The sequence below is a fragment of the Eulemur rufifrons genome, chromosome 7, assembly GCF_041146395.1.
Source record: "Eulemur rufifrons isolate Redbay chromosome 7, OSU_ERuf_1, whole genome shotgun sequence".
Taxonomy (NCBI): Eukaryota; Metazoa; Chordata; class Mammalia; order Primates; family Lemuridae; genus Eulemur; species Eulemur rufifrons.
The window spans coordinates 78,226,881-78,245,704 of record NC_090989.1 but is presented as its reverse complement, the minus strand read 5'-3'; the positions used below and the strand labels follow the sequence as shown (position 1 = coordinate 78,245,704).

The 18,824-nt window shown below is 39.6% G+C and overlaps 1 protein-coding gene across 1 annotated transcript in view; it reads right to left on the bottom strand.

Moving 5' to 3' along the window:
- The window catches only part of C7H3orf70 (chromosome 7 C3orf70 homolog), an 84,925-nt gene extending 69,304 nt beyond the window's left edge, over window positions 1–15,621 (bottom strand). The window contains exon 1 of the mRNA XM_069472820.1: window positions 15,426–15,621. Coding sequence (XP_069328921.1) covers window positions 15,426–15,621 — 196 coding nt within the window. The remainder of the gene's footprint in view (window positions 1–15,425) is intronic.
- Between the last annotated feature and the right edge of the window lie 3,203 nt (window positions 15,622–18,824).

The window sequence follows — 18,824 nt, the reverse complement described above, 5'->3', positions numbered from 1 at the left end:
AACAAAAAAATAGAGGTAAAAACAAATACTCAACTTCATTCATAACATGAGAAATGTAAAGTATAACTACACTGAGATACCATTTCTCACCTATAACATTAGCAAAAACTCAAAAGCTTGATAATATGCTCTGTTGGTGAAGCTGTGAAGACACTGGCATTCTTTTTTTTTTTATTTCAGGAAATTAGGGGGGTACAAACATTTTGGTTACATGTAATGACTTCGCCACATCCCAACCATGATTTGAGATGCACTCTTCCCCCTGACAATGCTCACCATGTCCATCAGTTGTGAGTTTACCCACCCCAAATCTCCCTACCCTCAAAGAATATTACTACTGCATGAGCACCTTAGTGTTGATCAGTCAGTGCCAGTTTGATGGCGAGTACATGTGGTGCCTATTCTTCCATTCTTGTGATACCTCACTTCGGAAGATGGGCTCAAGCTCTATCCAGGAAAATATAAGAGGTGCTAGATCACTGTTGTTTTTTATAACTGAGTAGTATTCCACAGTATACATATACCATATTTTATTAATCTACTCATGGATTGACGGGCACTTGGGTTGCTTCCACATCCTTGCTATAGTGAATTGCGCTGCCATAAACATTCAACTGCAGATATCTTTATTACAGAATGACTTTTGTTCCTTTGGGTAGATGCCTAATAGTGCTATTGCTGGATCAAATGGTAGTTCTACTTGCAGCTCTTTGAGGTATCTCCAAATTCTTTTCCACAGAGGTTGTACTGATTTGCAGTCCCACCAGCAGTGTAAGAGTGTACCTGTCTCTCCACATCCTCACCAGCATTTGTTGCTTTGGGATTTTTTGATAAAAGCCAATCTTACTGGAGTTAGGTGATATCTCATTGTGGTTTTGATTTTCATTTCCCTAATGATTAGAGATGTTGAGCATTTTTTAATATGTTTGCTGGCCATTATTCTGTCTTCTTTTGAAAAGTTTCTGTTTATGTCCTTTGCCCATTTATTGATGGGGTAGTTTGATTTTTATTTGTTGATTTTTTTGAGTTCTAGATAGATTCTTGTTATCAGCCCTATATCGGAAGTGTAGAAAGCAAGTATTTTCTCCCATTCCGCAGGTTGTCTATTCACTCTAATGATACTTTCCTTGGCTGTACAAAAGCTTTTTAATTTGATCAAGCCCCATTTATTTATTTTTGTAGCTGCTGTGATTGCTTTGGGGGTCTTCTTCATAAATTCTTTGCCTAGGCCAATGTCTGAAAGACTCTTTTCTACATTTTCTTCTAATATTCTTAACGTTTCATGCCTTAAGTTTAAGTCTGTTATCCATCTTGAATTGATTTTTGTAAGAGGTGAGAGGTAGGGATCTAGTTTCAATCTTCTGCATGTAGCTATCCAGTTTTCCCAGAACCATTTATTGAAAAGCGATTCTTTTCCCCAATGTATATTTTTGTCTGCTTTGTCAAAGATTAGATAACAATATGTGGATGGTTTCATCTCTGGATTCTCAGTCCTGTTCCAAAGGTCTATGTCTCTATTCTTGTGCCAGTATCATGCTGTTTTAGTTACTATAGCCTTGTAGTACAGCTTGAAGTCTGGTAGAACAAACTGGGAGGCATTCTTCTATGTTGCTGTTTGGAGGGCAAATGGTACAAACTATATGATATAGAATTTGGCAGTATCTATCAAAATTATGCATGCATTTATTCTTTGATCCAGCAACCCCATTTCTAGGACTTTAAAGTACACCTTCAAAAATATAAAACAATAGATGTACAAGTTACTGACTGCAACATTATCTGTAATATTAATAGTAAAATATGAAAAACAAAATGCCTAGTAATAAGAAATTGGTTAAAAATCTATTACACATACAAGCAATAGAGTACTATGCAGACATAAAAAGAAAAGAGGGATATCCATGGACAGATATGAAATGGTTTTTAGGATATACTTTCAAACAAAAAAATCACAATGGAAAAAGTAACAGTATGACTAGGTTTTGTTTAAGAAAGAAGGGGAAATATGAATTGTATATGTACACACATTAATATAATACATTTACCTTGTGTATACACAAAAAGAATAAAGCAGAAAATTAATAAAAATGCATATAGGAGGTGGATGAAAATGGAGTAGAAGATATAGAAATACAATTGAGGTGGGGTTTTTTTTTTTTTTAGTATTTTTATATAGTTTCACTTTTTTTGGCAACAGCATCACTTACCAAATAGTTTGACTTTTGAACCATGAAAATTTTTACATAGTCAAAAATTAAAATCAGGCCAGAGACAGTGGCTCACACCTGTAATTCTAGCACTTTGAGAGGCCAAGGCATGAGGATCATTTGAGGGCAGGAGTTCAAGACTAGCCTGGGCAATATAGCAAGACACTGTCTCTACAAAAAAAAAAATTTTTTTAATTAGCTAGGCATGGTGGCATGTGTCTATAGTCCCAGCTATTCCAGAGGCTAAGGCAAGAGAATCGCTTGGGCCCAGGAGTTCAAGGCTATACTGAGCTATAATCACATCACTCTAGCCTGGGCAACATAGCAAGATACCATCTCCACCAAAAAAATAAAATTAAATTAAATCTAAAAAATGGAGACTAGTATTCCCAGTAAGATACAGTAAACAAACTTTTCCTATCCCTTTCCGTTGAGCACAACTAAAAACCCTGGATGTTATATATAAAACAAACAGAAAAAGAACTCTGGAAGGTGGAAAGAAGAAGCCTGAATGAGGGACCTTGGGGCCTAAGCAATCCCATGATAGTGAGTTCCCTGAGTTTTTGGTGTCTTTTTTCCCCCTTACATATCTCAGACTCGGAGTTAAAGAAGTTGTCAACTAGGAAATGCCAATGGAGGCAGACAAAAGAAATCCTAACAAATGCCTGCTCTCTCTAGCTGAAGGACCAGGAAAGGAGCAACCTAAAATGACAGAAAACTTTCCAATTCATTGTATGATGCTAGTATTACCCAGATACCAAAACCAGACAAAGACAGTACAAAAAAGAAAATTACAGCCCAATATCCCTCACGAACATACATAGATAGGAAACACTTTTTTTTTTTTTTTTTGAGACAGGGTCTTGCTCTGTTGCCTGGGCTAGAATGCAGTGGCATCATAATAGCTCACTGTAGCCTAAAAATCCCGGGCTCAAGAGATCCCTCCTGCCTCAGCCTCCCAAGTAGCTGGGACTACAAGTACATGCCACCACGCCCAGCTAATTTTTCTATTTTTTGTAGAGACAGGGTCTTGCTCTTGCTCAGGCTGGTCTCGAACTCCTGGTCTCAAGCAATCCTCCCGCCTCAGCCCTCCAAAGTGCTAGGATTACAGGTATGAACCACTGCACCCAACAAAAAATCCTTAACAAACTATTAGCAAATAGAATTCAGCAATAAATAAAAAGAATTGTATACCATAACTAAGTGTGGTTTATTCCACAGATGCAAGGCTGTTTCAATATTTGAAAATAAATCAATATAATCTTCTATATTAATAGCCTAATGAGGAAAAATTACATGATCATATCAACTGATAGAGAAAAAGCATGATGATTTTAAAAAAATAATGATTTAAAAAAAAAACCTCTAAGAAAACAGGAATAGAGGGGAACTTCCTCAACTTGATAAAGAGCACCTACAAAGAACCTTGCTAGCATTATACTTAAAGGTGCTTTCCTCCTAAGGGGGAGGGAACAAAGCACAGATATACGCTCCTATTGCTCTTATTCAATATGATGCTGGAAGTTCTAGACAGTAAAATAAAGCAAGAAAAGCAGGGTAGAGGCAAAGCATAGAGACTGGAAATGAAAAAATAAAACCAACCTTATTTGCACATGAAATGACTGTCTACGTAGAAAATCCCAAGGACTCTACTATATTTGGGGGAAAAAAAAATCTTAGAACCAATAAATGAGTTCAGCAAGGTAACATCAAATGAGATAAACATATGAAAATCAATTGTATTTTTTATACTAACAATAAACACAGGGTACTAAAATTAAAAAATGCAATACTATTTGAAATCACTCAAAAAATTCAAACATTTAGTGTAACTCTTAACAAACTGTGTATAGGATTTATGTGCTAAAAACTACACAATGCTGATGAAAGAAATCAAAGATACAAGTAAGTGGACAGACACATGTCACATTCATGGAATGAAGACTCAGCCCAATAAAGATTTCAATTCTCCCAAAATTGATATACTAGTTTGCCAAAATTCCTACCAAAATCACAGTGATTTTTTTTGTAGATGTAGACAAGATAATTCTATAATTCATATGAAAAGGCAAAGGAATTTGAATAGTTAAAATAATTTTTAAAAAGAAAAGTGGTAAGAATCAGTCTACCCAATTTAAAGACTTCTTATATAGCTATAGTAATCAAGATTGTATGGTACTGGCAGAGGAAGAGACACATAGATTAGTGGGACAGAACAGAAAGCCCAAAAATAGACCTACACAGTATGATTTTTAAGAAATGTGTATAGGCACTTCAATGGAGGAAAGACAGACTTTTCAACAAATGGTGCTGAAGCAACTGGACATCCATAGGCAAAAAAAAATGAACCTTGATCTAAGTCATACACCTCATACAAAAATTAATTCATAAGGGATCACAGATTTAAATTTAAAACATAGAACTATAAAACTTTGAGAAAGAAAAAGAGAAATCTTTGGAATCTCTGGCTTGGCAAAAAGTTCTTAAAAGCACCAAATGCAATTGATTAAAAAAATTGATAAATTTGACTTCATCACGATTTAAAATTGGTGATCTCAAAAGATTCAGTTAACTCACCAAATTATAGTCATCCCTTTGCTATACACAGGGGTTGGGTCCAGGATCCCCGCATATACCCAAATCCAAGCATACTCATGTCCCGTAGTCGGTCCTCTGTATAGATAGTTTCACATCCCAGGAATACTGTATTTTCAATCTGTGTTTGGTTGAAAAAATCTAAGTACAAGTGGACCCATGAAGTTCAAATCCGTGTTGTTCAAGGGTCAACTGTACATTAATTATGTGCAGTTTTTGGCATATAAATAAAGATGAGGGGGAAGACTCTTAAGAGGATAAAAAGACAAGCTACAAAATATTTGCAAAACAGAGAGAGAAAATATTTGCAAGCCACTAGACAAAGGACTAGAACCTAGAACATATAAGAACTCTGAAAACTCAGCAGTTAAAAAAAAACAGAAAAGATAAAAGACATGAACAGATATTTTAACAGAGGATATACAAATGGCAAATAAGCACATGACCATTAGCCATTAGGTAAATGCTAATTAAAGCTGAGTCATCAGTATACAACTGTTGTGGACTCCCCAAAATTCATATGTTGAAATCCTAATCCTAAATGTGATGCTGTTACGAAGTGGGACCTTTGGGAGGTAATTAGGTCATAAGGGTGGAACCCTCATAAATAGGATTAGTGCCTTTATAAAGGAGACCCCAGAGAGCTCTCTAGCCCTCCTTCTGCCAAGTGAGGCTACAATGAGAAGTCAGCAATCTGCAACCCAGAAGACAACCCTCACCAGAACCTGCCCATGCTGGCACCCTGATCTCAGTCTTACAGCCTACAGAACCATGAGAAATAGATTTCTATTGTTTATCAGCCCCCTGGCTATGGTACTTTATTATAGCAGCCTGAACTAAAACAAAAGCTATCATAATGGCTAAAATAAAAATAGTGACAACATCAAATGCTGGTGAGGATGTGGTGAAGAAACTAGATCGTTCATACACTGTTGGTTGGAATGTAAAATGGTACAATCCCTCTGGAAAACAGTTTGGCAGCTTCTTTAAAAAATCTAAGCAAGTAACTACCATATGACCCAGCAGTTGTACTCCTGGGCATTTACACTAGAGAAATGAAGACTTATGTTCACATAGAAAACTATACACAAATGTTTATAGCAGATTTACTTGTAATAACTAAAACTGGAAACAACCTAGATGTCCTTCAATGGGTGAATAGTTAAACAAACTGTGGTACATGTATACCATGGAATGCTACTCAGCAATAAAAAGGAACAAACTATTGATACATCCAACAACGTGGATGGATCTCCAGGGAGTTACACTGAGTGAAAAAAGCCAATCACAAAAGGTTACACACTGCATGATTCCATTTATATAACATTTGGGAAATAAAATTATAGAAATGGAGAACAGGTTAGTGACAGCCAGGGATTGATGAGGGCTTGTAGCTAGTGTGGCTATGAAAAGCCAACATGAGGTATCCTTGCAGTGATGGAAATGTTCTTTATCTTGACTGCCTCAACGTCAATTTCCTAGTTATGCTGTTGTACTACAGTTTTGCAAGGTGTTACCATCAGAAATCAGGATAAAGGGTACCTGAGATCTATTATTTCTCCCAACTGCATGTGAAGTTACAATTATCTCAAAATAAAAACTAATGTTTTACAAAGATGAAAAAAAACCCAAAACTGACCAAAATCAGAAATAAACCTAACTGATGATATAACCATACAGAAAAAAAAATAATTTAAGAAATATTTGAACATAGTGCTCTGACTGTACTGCCTTCCTAGGATACAGTCTAAAGAGAAAAAAATATGCAGAGAATCTTGCACCTTAGTCATCCATTTGTAGTTGGTAGTGATATTGATACAAAAAATCCTAAATAATCTTGTGTATAGTTGATGACAAAGGAAAAAAGTAAATATTATGATATATTGGAAACCAGGGTTTTTAATAACAGTCAATGTAGGCACAAGTATGCAAAGCAGAAACGTGAAAGATACACACACATACACACACACACAAATTTCCTAGATTTGTCCACTGAAAGGTCCTAAATGCAATAATATCCCAGCAGAAATAAGGACACTCAGCCTAGACAATGGTTTCCATATCGTTTCTAATGAAAAAGAACCTGAGCTCCTTAGAAAAATAGATGATTGCTGATCTGGGACAGGGAAATTGTCAGGTAAGCCTAGAACATCTTGTTGCACTAGAAAACTCGGAAATGCTCAAAAAATGACAGGCTTTGTCAAAAAGACACAGGAGCCAGCTTGAAGGAGGCCAAATTCAAGACAATTTGAGCATCAGAAAGAATTATGAGGCTGAGTGCTTGTGGCTCACATTGTTTCTACAAAAAATTTAAAAATTAGCCAGGCATGGTGGCTCACATCGGTAGTCCTAGCTACTCAGGAGGCTGAGGTGGGAGGATCGCTTAAGCCCAAGAGAGTTTGAGTGTTGGAGAGTTTGAGAGTTACAGTGAGCTATGATGATGCCACTGAACTCCAGCCTGGGTGACAGAGCAAGACCTTGTCTCTAAAACTTAAAGAAAAAAATACTTATGATACTTGATTATAACACGTTGAATAAAAAAGAATCAATTTGTCTATAGTAACACTAAAAAAAGGGGGTATAAGTAGAGAAGAGAAACTTATTCTTTATAAAAGAACACTATCAAATGGTAAAAGGAATGACAGAATTATAAAATCACAATTTTGCAACCACCAATATAATAATTGATGTATGCAGGCATCTTCAGCCAATACTAAAATTACTAAAAAGTTAAAATTTTAACTCAATGGTTAAAAAGTTTGTTGGGGAACAGACTATTCATTCGGCATCACATTATCACCCCACAGATTACTTATTAAAAACAAAGAAGATAAAAAAAAATTCAGGAAAAAAGGCAAAAAGGTATCTTTATAATGGAATGATTAGGCAGTTGTCATCTTAGCCTTGGCAATGGTGGAACAACCTGACATTATATGTCTTCTCTTGTGATGCTATAAGAAGGATACAACATCACTTATGTAATAACTTGACAAAAATGTTTAATCTAAATCTAATCATTTTTGTTTTTAAGGGTTTAACTGAACAATTAGTATAGTCACAAAGTAAACACAGATTAATCAGGACATCTGAGGAAAGGGAAAGCAGTTGGGACTTTGACAATCACAATCCTACGAGGCTGGTGCATATCATTGTATTAAAAATGTGGAAACTGGCCAGGTGCAGAAGCTCAGCCTATAATCCCAGCACTTTGGGAGGCTGAGGCAGCAGGATCACCTGAGGCCAGGAGGTCAAGACCACCCTCAGCAACATACTGAGACCCCACCTCTACAAAAAAATAAAAAATTAGCCAGACATGGTGGTGTGCACCTGTAGTCCCAGCTACTCAGGAGGCTGAGGCAGGAGGATTGCTTGAGCTCAGGAGTTTGAGGTTGCAGTGAGTTATGATGATGCCATTGCACTCTAGCCCAGGCAACAGAGCAAGACCTTATCTCAAAAAAGAAAAAACAAAAACAGGCCGGGCGCGGTGGCTCACGCCTGTAATCCTAGCACTCTGGGAGGCCGAGGCGGGTGGATCGCTCGAGGTCAGGAGTTCGAGACCAGCCTGAGCAAGAGTGAGACCCCGTCTCTACTAAAAATAGAAAGAAATTATATGGACAACTAAAATATATATATACAAAAAATTAGCCGGGCATGGTGGCGCATGCCTGTAGTCCCAGCTACTCGGGAGGCTGAGGCAGAAGGATCGCTTAAGCCCAGGAGTTTGAGGTTGCTGTGAGCTAGACTGACGCCACGGCACTCACTCTAGCCTGGGCAACAGAGTGAGACTCTGTCTCAAAAAAAAAAAAAAAAAGAAAGAAAAAACAAAAACATTATTTTTCAAGAAAGCAAATCTTCTACTAGACAACCTTTTGTTGTCAAAAACATGTGTTCCTATACAGACTTGGAATTAATAACACAATTTCCCTGAACACATTCTTTCAGTAATTAATGAGATACTATAATATAAGAAAGAACAAACTCAGATGAGTGAAGATTTTGTAATGTGGGGAATTATGATAGCATGGCCCTCGAAAGCTATCTGGTTCAAATCTCTAAATTCAATGGGCTTGGAACCCAGTAATAATAATGGTATGTATGCAAATCTAACAAAAAGGGCTTGCACCAGTTTGGGCTTGCACCAGTTGGGGATAAGATATGTCTAACGCTTCACATTATAGAAATACTTTTTTTGCCTCTTTTTATTTTTTAATTTTATTTTATTCAACATATATAAACCTTTTTAAAAACAGTTTTATAGAGTTTACAACCATTCCAAAAACATTCACATTGCATATAGTTGCCCTCATCTTAAAATCAGAAACCATTCTCATTTTACTTATTTACTTAATTTCTACTTAATTCCAAAAAGAATTTAAAACAGCTGAAATCATCTTCACTGTACCTTGCACAGAACCAAGAAACCGACAACCTTAGTTGCCAGTTAGTTGATGTGTAAGATTCTGATGCACATTTGCCATAGGCGGCAAGGGGTATTACATGTGACCTTGGGCAAGTTTTCTAATCTAAAAAATGAGGATAGTAACAGTACCTTCCTCAAGGTTGTTGTAAAGTTTAAATGAGCTAATACATGCAAAAAAGTTGACAACTGTGCCTGCATATAAGCACAACTGCTGAAGCTAATGTGTGTCTATGACTGAAGCACCAGTTGGATGGAAAGATACCTATCAGCTTTTTCTATCTCTGAAAGAGCTCTGAGGAAGATCACTCAGAACTTTATCTTATACCTTTCCTCTTAAAATCTGTATCATCTTCCTTCAACCCTTAGACATGGTTAGAACCCCCATTCTTAGAAAAAAGCTTTAGTTGACTCTTCCAAACAATCAAACTACAAACTACCACAAATTTTCACTGTCACACTTCTTAAATACCTTTTCTGTAGCTACTGTTATTGATATGACTGAAATGGCCTTTAGGTCTGCAATCCCTAACCCCCAGCCCCGCTCCACCCACCAGTTGCCCACCCTACCCGCCGTCCGTGGAAAAACTGTCTTCCATGAAACCAGTCCCTGGTGCCAAAAATGTTGGGGACCACTGCCTAGGAAAACCAGCTGGCATTTCCCTGGGGAAGTCAGAACTTGATTTTGTGAGTTTCCCTAGAGTTGTATAGAAGCAGGAAAACAGAACAAATAGAATAACACTAAAACCACAATGCTAATTTACCAATGAAAGAAGTATATTTGCCCTAAGGTCCTGACAATTTAATTCTCTAGCCAGCTCCTTCTCTTCCTATAGAAAATCTATAAATAGGAAGTCAAATTATGACCAAATGTTTGCTGGGATAGCCTGGCTACAAGGATTGGACATTTTTAACCCTCTAGGCAGCATACCACCTCCTCTGAACAGTCCTGAAAAACACTTCCAAATTCTGCCTAACTCCCATTTTTCTATATTTCTATGCTGCCCATCCACCTTCTGCTGTGACAGTCTTTCTTTAGATATGCTAATATCATCTATTAGACTATATCAAGTCCCACTCTTCCTGCTTTCAACCTGAAAGAGACAATCTTTTAAGATGTCTTCTACAGAAAACTGAGCTCATCTATTATGTGATTTTATTAAGCCAACTCTGAGTTCTGCTGATGGCACCTACATTATACCACATACACCCACTCAACCTCACCTGTCACCTTCTAATCAGTTTCTCTTTCTTAACCCTTGAATGTTATTCCCCACTATATTCAGTGACCTCTTTTCTTCAGTTCTCATTCTGCTGGATTTCACTACTGCAATTGATACAATATGCCTCTCATTTCTTAAAAACTTTTCCAATCATTGGCTTTAATAGAACCAAGCTCTGTTGGTTCTGCTCATTAATTTTAAATTGCTCTATAGTACCTGTGACGGTTAAGAGTACAGGTCTAGAATGAAACAGATCCAAATTCAGGCTCTACTCCTTACTTACTAGGTGCCCATGGAAAAGTTACTTCTCTAGGATTTTTCCCTCAACTGTGAAACGGACATAATGGCATAATTGGCTATTAAGTGCTCAGCATAATAAGCTTATTCTGGCACAAAGTAATCACTCAATAAATGTTAACTATTATCTCTGTGTCCTAATTCTCAGCTTCTAGCACTCTATTCTTTCTACCTTGAAGAATTCACTGTCTCAAATAGCTTTGAATAATACGACAGTTAAGTATATTCCTACAGTCACTGTCGCAAGACTAAACCTTTCACCATCTTCTTCAGTAGTAAAAAAAAAAAAATCACCATTTGTGTATTTCATCAATATCTAATAATCTGCTGAAAACTGGTTTCATTGTTATACTCATTCTTAAAACACTAATTTCCCTTGGCTTCTAAAATACCATACTTTCCAGATTTTTTTTCTTTAGCCATCTCTTCTTAGACTTCTCTGCCAGCTTATCCTCCTGTACCCAGACTCTGGTGTCCTAAAGGGAAAGTCTAAGGGTTTTCTGCATTTCTCATGTTACAGTCTCTCCCTTAGAAAATTCATGCTTCATCGTGGCTACAACTGCCATCTATAAATAAGCAAATAACTTCCATATTATTAATATCTCTACCCCAGACCTTTCTCTGAATTTTAGATCCCTATATCTAACTGCCTACTGACATCACCATGTGATAACAAAGGCAGCTTAAATGCAATAGATCCAAAACTGGATTCATAGTCTTCCTCTCAATCTTAGTTCTCCAGTATTTTGTCACTAATGAATGGCACCATCATCTATCCAAGGTGCATAAGACAGAATTCTAGAAGTTATCCTTAATCACCTTCCTCTTCCTCCACCTCCATATCTAATCAAGCCTACAGATAATTCACCTCAAATATATCTTTCAAATACACCCACTTATCTCTTTCCCCACAAATCTAATTTTTTATTCCTCCTAGATATTCTATGTACTCTAGCCACAAAAATCTACTTTACAATACCTGTATAGGATTTATTCTTTCCCATCCCTCTTCTCTGGCCAAGCCATGTGTCTTTTTCTCTCTCAAAACTCCTCTTGAAAACCTTCACTCTAATTCAAGCCAGTATCACTCCTTACTGAGGAAAAATAAAAGTTACAGATTCAAGGTTGTGGTTTATTCAGCCCAATAATCTATCTTTGACAGTGATACCAACAGAACATATTATGGTTTTCCTCCCAGATGTCATCCTCAAAAATCTGTCACTACACAAATATACTATTTCCTTTAATAATGCATCAAGCACTGCATCTGTAAATATATACACGCTTTATATGCCTTTTGCTAATATGTACATATTTTTCAGCTTTTTCTATTCTATAAATCTATAAATTTCGTAAGTTTAACATCAACCATATAAAATCGAACTTCCTTTGTTTTAAATTTACCCTTTTCAAGTTCCAAGGTAATCCTCTCATTTTAGCATTCTCAGATTTGGTGAACAAACCAATAGTTTTCTCGTCTATATCATTTGTGATTTTAAAGGAAGTACAAAAATAAATACATCATGCATCATGCCCTTAGACTCTGTTTAAAGGGCATGGTCAAGCTGTATTCATATTTTTATTCCTAGTTTCCATAATAATGTCTCATAAAGAGAAGGTAGACAATACACGTTCAACAGAATTAAAGGAATTCTGCTTAGGATTGATACTGTAAACGTCATGAATGCCAGAAAAGCAAGCAGAACTTCTCAAATATGTTAACTCTGCTTCTTTTGAAGAAAAATTATATTTGGGCTTAAAAGGTAGAAAGAATTGATGCCCAGTATAGCTGGGGAGACTGTAACAGAGCACCTTGCTGCTTTAAATGAAGTCAAAATCTTCGTGAATGGGATCACTGAACTGCTGCCAGTGGAGGAAGTGTGGAGAACCAGAAGGTTGCCAAAGACTGGAAAAGAGCAAATAAACATAGTTCGGATTTTTTAAGAAACAGAAATAACTGCCAACAACAGTCCAGTATACTTGACGTCAAACCTTTTCTAAATTTGGGTTATTTATTTAAAATCAGCTTCTAACCACTTAGAAAAGAAAATGGTAAGCATTTGTGGAACCAACCTGAGTTACACCAGATTAATATCATTTCCTGTCTTTTTTTAAATAGAATATGTGTATAGATAAGTCATAGATCAAAAAGAAACAATAAAAATAGTATGTCAATAGGATTTCAACAAGGTAGTTGACCAGGTTCTCGTTATACTCAAATACAAGATAAATATAAGATGAATAATACTACAATTAGGTGGCTAGGTAATTGAACAACCTTAACTAACAAGTGCTCATTAATGAACTGCTATCAATCTGAAGGGTAGTTCTACCAGCAAGGTTCAGGACCCTGCCTGCTGAACCCTGTTCAGCAATTTTATCAACAACTGGAATGAAGATGTACTGTACTACTGTTGGCATCTAATATAGTGGATGACATGAACCTAGGGGAAACAGCTTATATATATTATGAAAGAGCCAGGATCTAAAAACACAATAAGGCATAAGAATGGGCTAATTCTAATAAAATGAAATTTAATAGAAAAAAATCTAAAAGATCAATTGGTACTTTGTGTCCAAAAATATACATATAACTTTGAGATGGGCAAGCTGTGGCTTAATTGCCATATACGTTAAAGCAAACAAACAAACAAAAAACAGCTCAATGGCTTTTGTGGACAGCAAGCTCAGCACGATCTAAGGTAAATATCATAAAAGCTAATGTGATGCTAGCTGCAGCAGTGGTGGTGTCTCAAAGATGGGAGGTAGCAGTCTTGTTCAACTTTGCATTGATCAGACCACAGCTGGGATATTGTGTACCTTTCTAGGGGTCACAGTCTTCAAAAGGATCATAACTACATTGGCATATATTCAGAACAGAAAAACCAGGATGCTTAGGAGCCTGGATACTGGTTCACAAAAGGAAAGGCAGAAGAAAGTGGGGATTTATAAATAAGACAAAACATTGCCTTAAGAGGAAAATGATGGCTATTTTCATTAAGTCATTCAATGAACATTAATATTAAACCTATTTCAAAAGACACTGTGAGAATGGACAGGGATACAAAGAGAAGATAGCCCATATCTGCAAGAAATTCATATGTATATTCAGATATGTATATATGAAGAGTTGAAACAGCCATGATCTAAAAAAGAATTAGATTGTTCTATATGATTTCATAAGGCAGAAATAGGACCAGTGGAAGAAGTCAGAAAGTAACTGCTATCAGCTCCATATAAGGAAGAGTATTTTAAGAGTCAAGGCTAATGCAGAAAGAAGCTGTCTGAAACGACTGCAAGGTTCCCATCAGTAATGGTGTACTTAGAGGGGATACTGTAAGAATAAGGCAGGCACTAACCTGGACCATCTTTAATGTTGATTCTAGACATCCCCAGGAAATGGACTCTCATCGGATTCATCCTACTTGTGCACTTCAGCATCCCAGGTTCCCTACAGTTGCTACATACTTCCAACTCTGTACCCTGTCCCACACTGAAGCAATGCTTTATAATTGGGAACAGATCTGAGCACAATAGGAATAATGAGAAATAGGAAGAAATGGAATCATCAGCAGATGGAACACAAAAAAATCAATACTGTTCCACGTGCCTTGAATTTGTAAAGAAAATGCAAGGATTCTCTATCCTTTAATTCATAAATTCAATTAAAAATATTCATTTATGTTCAACTAATGTAAATAAGGATTTGCTATGTACTGCATCCCTGGTTTTGAGCCATTTTTTCCTAAACACAAAGAAAAAATAATTTTAACTTAAGATCACTTCGAAAATTTGTGTCCTAAATAAGCACTCCAAAACCCTCACTATAAAGTTGTGAGGAAAATAACTTTAGAATATATTTCTTAAAAGGAATGATTCACCGTATACCGTAGGCCAAATACCACAAACTAATCAAATTGTGGAATTCTAATTAAATGGCTACTTAAGTTTAATCTATTTAAAAATCACAGGCAGAATAACATAGAGAAGGGGCCTAGACCATTTAGTTCTGGCTTTTACAAATTGGTTTAAGATTATTAAGCCTACTTTCATTCATTTTATTTTGTAATTTCAAAACAATTTCATATATTGGCTCTAAATGCTGCACCTGGGTATTAAAAGAGTTCGCCCTTTCAAACTGTTAATATTAACTTCTTGGAAGCAATCTTTCACACTTCAGAGCTTTCTCAATTTGTATACAACAAATGGGGCACAATTCGATTTCCAAAGGCTCTTTCTTTCAAATAGCAGCCCAGAAAGACAAAAGTGAGAAAGGAAAAGAGGAGCATCTTTAACCACAAGCCCTGAAAAAAGGCTTCCCCCGCCGGTTGTCATCAACTCTGTGGGCTCTCTACCATTTCTCAACACATGCCTGGACGTTTTGTTCAAAAAAGAAAAAAAAGATTCCAGCTTTCCTGGGACGGGGAGCTCCCCTTTTGTAGAAGTGGCTAAAGCTAGGCTCCCCACGGGATTTCATCTCGTTGCCAAGGCAGCGCCAACTCCAGTCGTCCGGCGCCAGGGCAGCTCTGGCGGGCCAGGACGGAGCCCAGGGCGGCCCCAGCCTGCGGCACAGTAGCCCCGCCGAGCCCGGAGCCCCACGGCCGCAGAGTCCGGGCCGCGACCCCGGACGGCCCCGCGGGCGCCCCAGGACCGCGGCGGAAGGCGGGGAGACGCAGCTCTACTTACAGTGACACCATCCCAGGTGACAGCACCAGTGCAGCTTGAAGCACTTGCCATGGCTGTGCGTGGCACAGATGGAGAGCCCGTCGCACGGCTGGAAATCGGGTCTGCGGGCAGCGCAACTCCGCGCCAGGGCCTGAGCCTCGTCTAGTTTCTCGCTCTTCCAACCCCGCTCGGACGCCGGCGCCGCCGCCGAACTCATTTCCTCTCCCTCAGCGCGGAACCGAGACCAGGAGCCCGGGAGGAGCGGCGTCTGGGCGGGCAGGAAGCCGAGCCGGCTGCAGACGCGGGAGGGCGCGGCGCGAACCGGGAGTCACGCCAGCGAGCGGCGGCGGCGGCGGGAGCGCGGCGGTCCCAGGCTCTAGGAGGAGCCGCCCCGGGCGCTGCGACCGGGGCTGGGCCTGCCGCCGCCTCCCTCCGTCCGCCGCGGCGCGCGCCGCGCCCCACGCGCACACGCACGCGCACACGCGCGCGCCAGCGGGCCCCGGCCGACGTCCCTCGCTAGCCCGGCAGCCTCACACACCCCACGCCTGGGAGCGCGGTCGTCGGCGTCCCTTCCAGTCACAGCGAGTTCCTCCCACACGCTCACTCATTCCTCAGAGACAGACCCGACGGAGGGCTGTTGTGAACATACACACGTCTCGGCCGCTTGCTGTCCGCAGGACACCAGCTTACACATACACTTCCCACACACGCTTCCCTCCGAGCGAGGTCGTCTCGAGAGCTGCCACACGCTCCAGGGACAGCTGTGCACACTGGGTACACGCCCACCCGAACCTCTCAGTGGGCTGGCCCAGGCGCATCTCTGGGCCGCGTTTCCTCACAGCGTCTCCCCAACGCCTCTCACGTTTCCCTCGTACACACCTCCCAGAGCGTCTGGGCACAGAGAGCCCTGGTAGGCGCGCACACGCCCACACACGCGCGCGCAATCCCCAGGGCTGCCTCCAGCCCGGGACCAAGCCAGGGGCCAGCGCTTCAGCCCCGCGCCGCCGGCCGCAACACCCGCCGCCCGTCCCAACCTTGGCGCGGGCTGCAGTTCGCCCCCTCCCCCACTCCCTTCCTCCGCCTCCAGTTGCGCGGCAAAGCAGCCCAGCTGGGTGCGGGGGGGGGGGGGGGGGTGGTTTGGTGTGTATGTGATGTGTGTGTTGTGTGAGTGTTTATAATTATTTGGGATATGTGTGTTGGGTACGTGTGTGTAGTGAGCTGTGTTAGGTGCAAACATGATATGGGGGTGTGGTTGAGTGATGCATGCGACAGATAAGGGGTGTGTGACTTGGAGGTATATGCAGTGTGGATGGTGTGTGGCATATGTGTACGTGATGTGGGGGTGGGTATGAATAGTCATATAGAGTGTGTCTATGGTGTATGTGTGGTGCATGTAACTGGCATGTTGAGTGTGTGCATGGTGTATCTGGGCAGAATCGGGTGTGTGTGGTACATGTGGGTGTGTGTACACACAAACGACTCGTGTTTGCTGAGGACTCTGCCTTTGCGTGTTAATGCCCGCTCTGGCCAGCGGTGTGACTGACCCTGATGGTGGCTGTGGCTTCCCCACACAGTTGGCTGGCATTCTTCCCTCCTGGGGACAAGTTGCTCCAAATAGATTTTCCATGCCAGGCTCTGCTACTAAGAACCGACCCCAGGCTGAATTCAGTGAAGAGAAAACAAACCATTTACTCCCAGGGAGCACTGCTGGGAATTAGTGTTTCCCTGCAACAAGGCCAGAACACAGCCTTCAACAGAGAAAAGGAGGGGACGCTCTCTCCTTATTTGCCAAACGTTTTTCAGAGCACAGGAAAATGCCTGTAATTACCAAGGTTCAGGGAACAACAAGCCTTTCAGCAGAAATACTGTGTGGGGACGTTTTTATGCCCAGGTCCACTTTCTCCTTTACTTTATTCCTTTCCTGCTTTGCACTGACAAGGGACTCATCATGGTTTTGAAATAACCAAATTCATCCTCAAGCACTGAAAATCCTTGCTGCCGTAAGCAATCTTTCATAATTTTCCCTTTTATTTAACCTTGGCTTGAGAAAGGAAATGTAATTTGCATATATCTGACTCCAGTGAAATCTTCATTTAGTAGGGGTTGAGGAGAGACTCAATTTGGCAGCAAAGGTATTTTCAAGAAAGGTCTCAATCAAAATCACAAAACATGGTTCTCCCATTAACCTAACATTGAAACAGCTGTAAACATAAAGCATCATCTCATTAACTTCCTCCCCAATTCCCCCCCCAAAAAATCCTAAAGAAATACAGCCCTGACATAAAATCTATGCACCCCTGCTGTGAATTTCACAATCTGACCCATCTCAGAATAGCATGAGTAAAAGGTAGAGAAAACTTAATCAAAGAAATCCATACTCCATTACTACTACAGCAAGCCAACCAAGAATTTTTCAAAGGGGAATTTCCAACTGTTCTACCCTATTTTTCTCCTCCCCCAACCTATAAACTCACTCTAATACTGTCTGTATCACAGAAGGCCTTATAACAGAATCCTTTCATTATTTCAGTAACTAATACTTGAACAGGATCTTCCACTGGCTTTTACTCTGAGTGAACCATGTTGTAAGATTCCACTATGTATGAAACATACCATCTCAGCCAGTGAAAAATGAGCACAAGAAAGAATGCAATATAGCACTTTAGCCAGGAGGCAAGGTAAATTACCAAAACACCGCATTTTATGTTAGTCACATGATTTGAAGCTAAGAATCCTTTACATTTTTCAATACCATAGAACTCATTTTATCCCCTTGCCCTAAAGATATTATTAACTTCTCCTGTCTTGGATGAAGCAGGAGGAGGTAAGCGCTGGGACCTCTCAAACATATATACGCAGCTTTCAGGATGTGCTGTTGGGATATAATTTTTAATAGTTTTTTAATGAAAATTTCTAACACCTACAAAAGTGGAGAGACTAATATAATGAACCCCCATGTACCCATCACCTGGTTTCAATAATTATTAACTCATTTAGAAAATCTCGTTTCATCTATAGCTCTATCCACTCCAGACCCCTACCCTGCCACTGGATTATTTTGAAGCAAATCTCAGACATCAAATAGTTTCATCCATAAGCGTTTTGGTATGTATCTCTAAAGGAACTTTTAAAAAACTATAACCCATAATACCACTATCATGTAATAGTATATAATTTGATAATAAATATGAACTTCCCCCATAGCTGCTCACCCCCTCTCCAACTCGCCTTTAAGAATGCTACTCCCTCCGCCTGGAATTTTCTCCTTTTCCCCTCTTTGTCCCCTGCCTACCCTCTACCTTTTCCGCTTAAGTGCCACTTCCTCAAAGAAGCTTTCTCTGACCAGTCCAAACTAAGTTATATACATTCTCCCTTCATATCAGTTACCCCAATTTTTAACAAATAATTAAGGAAGGAATT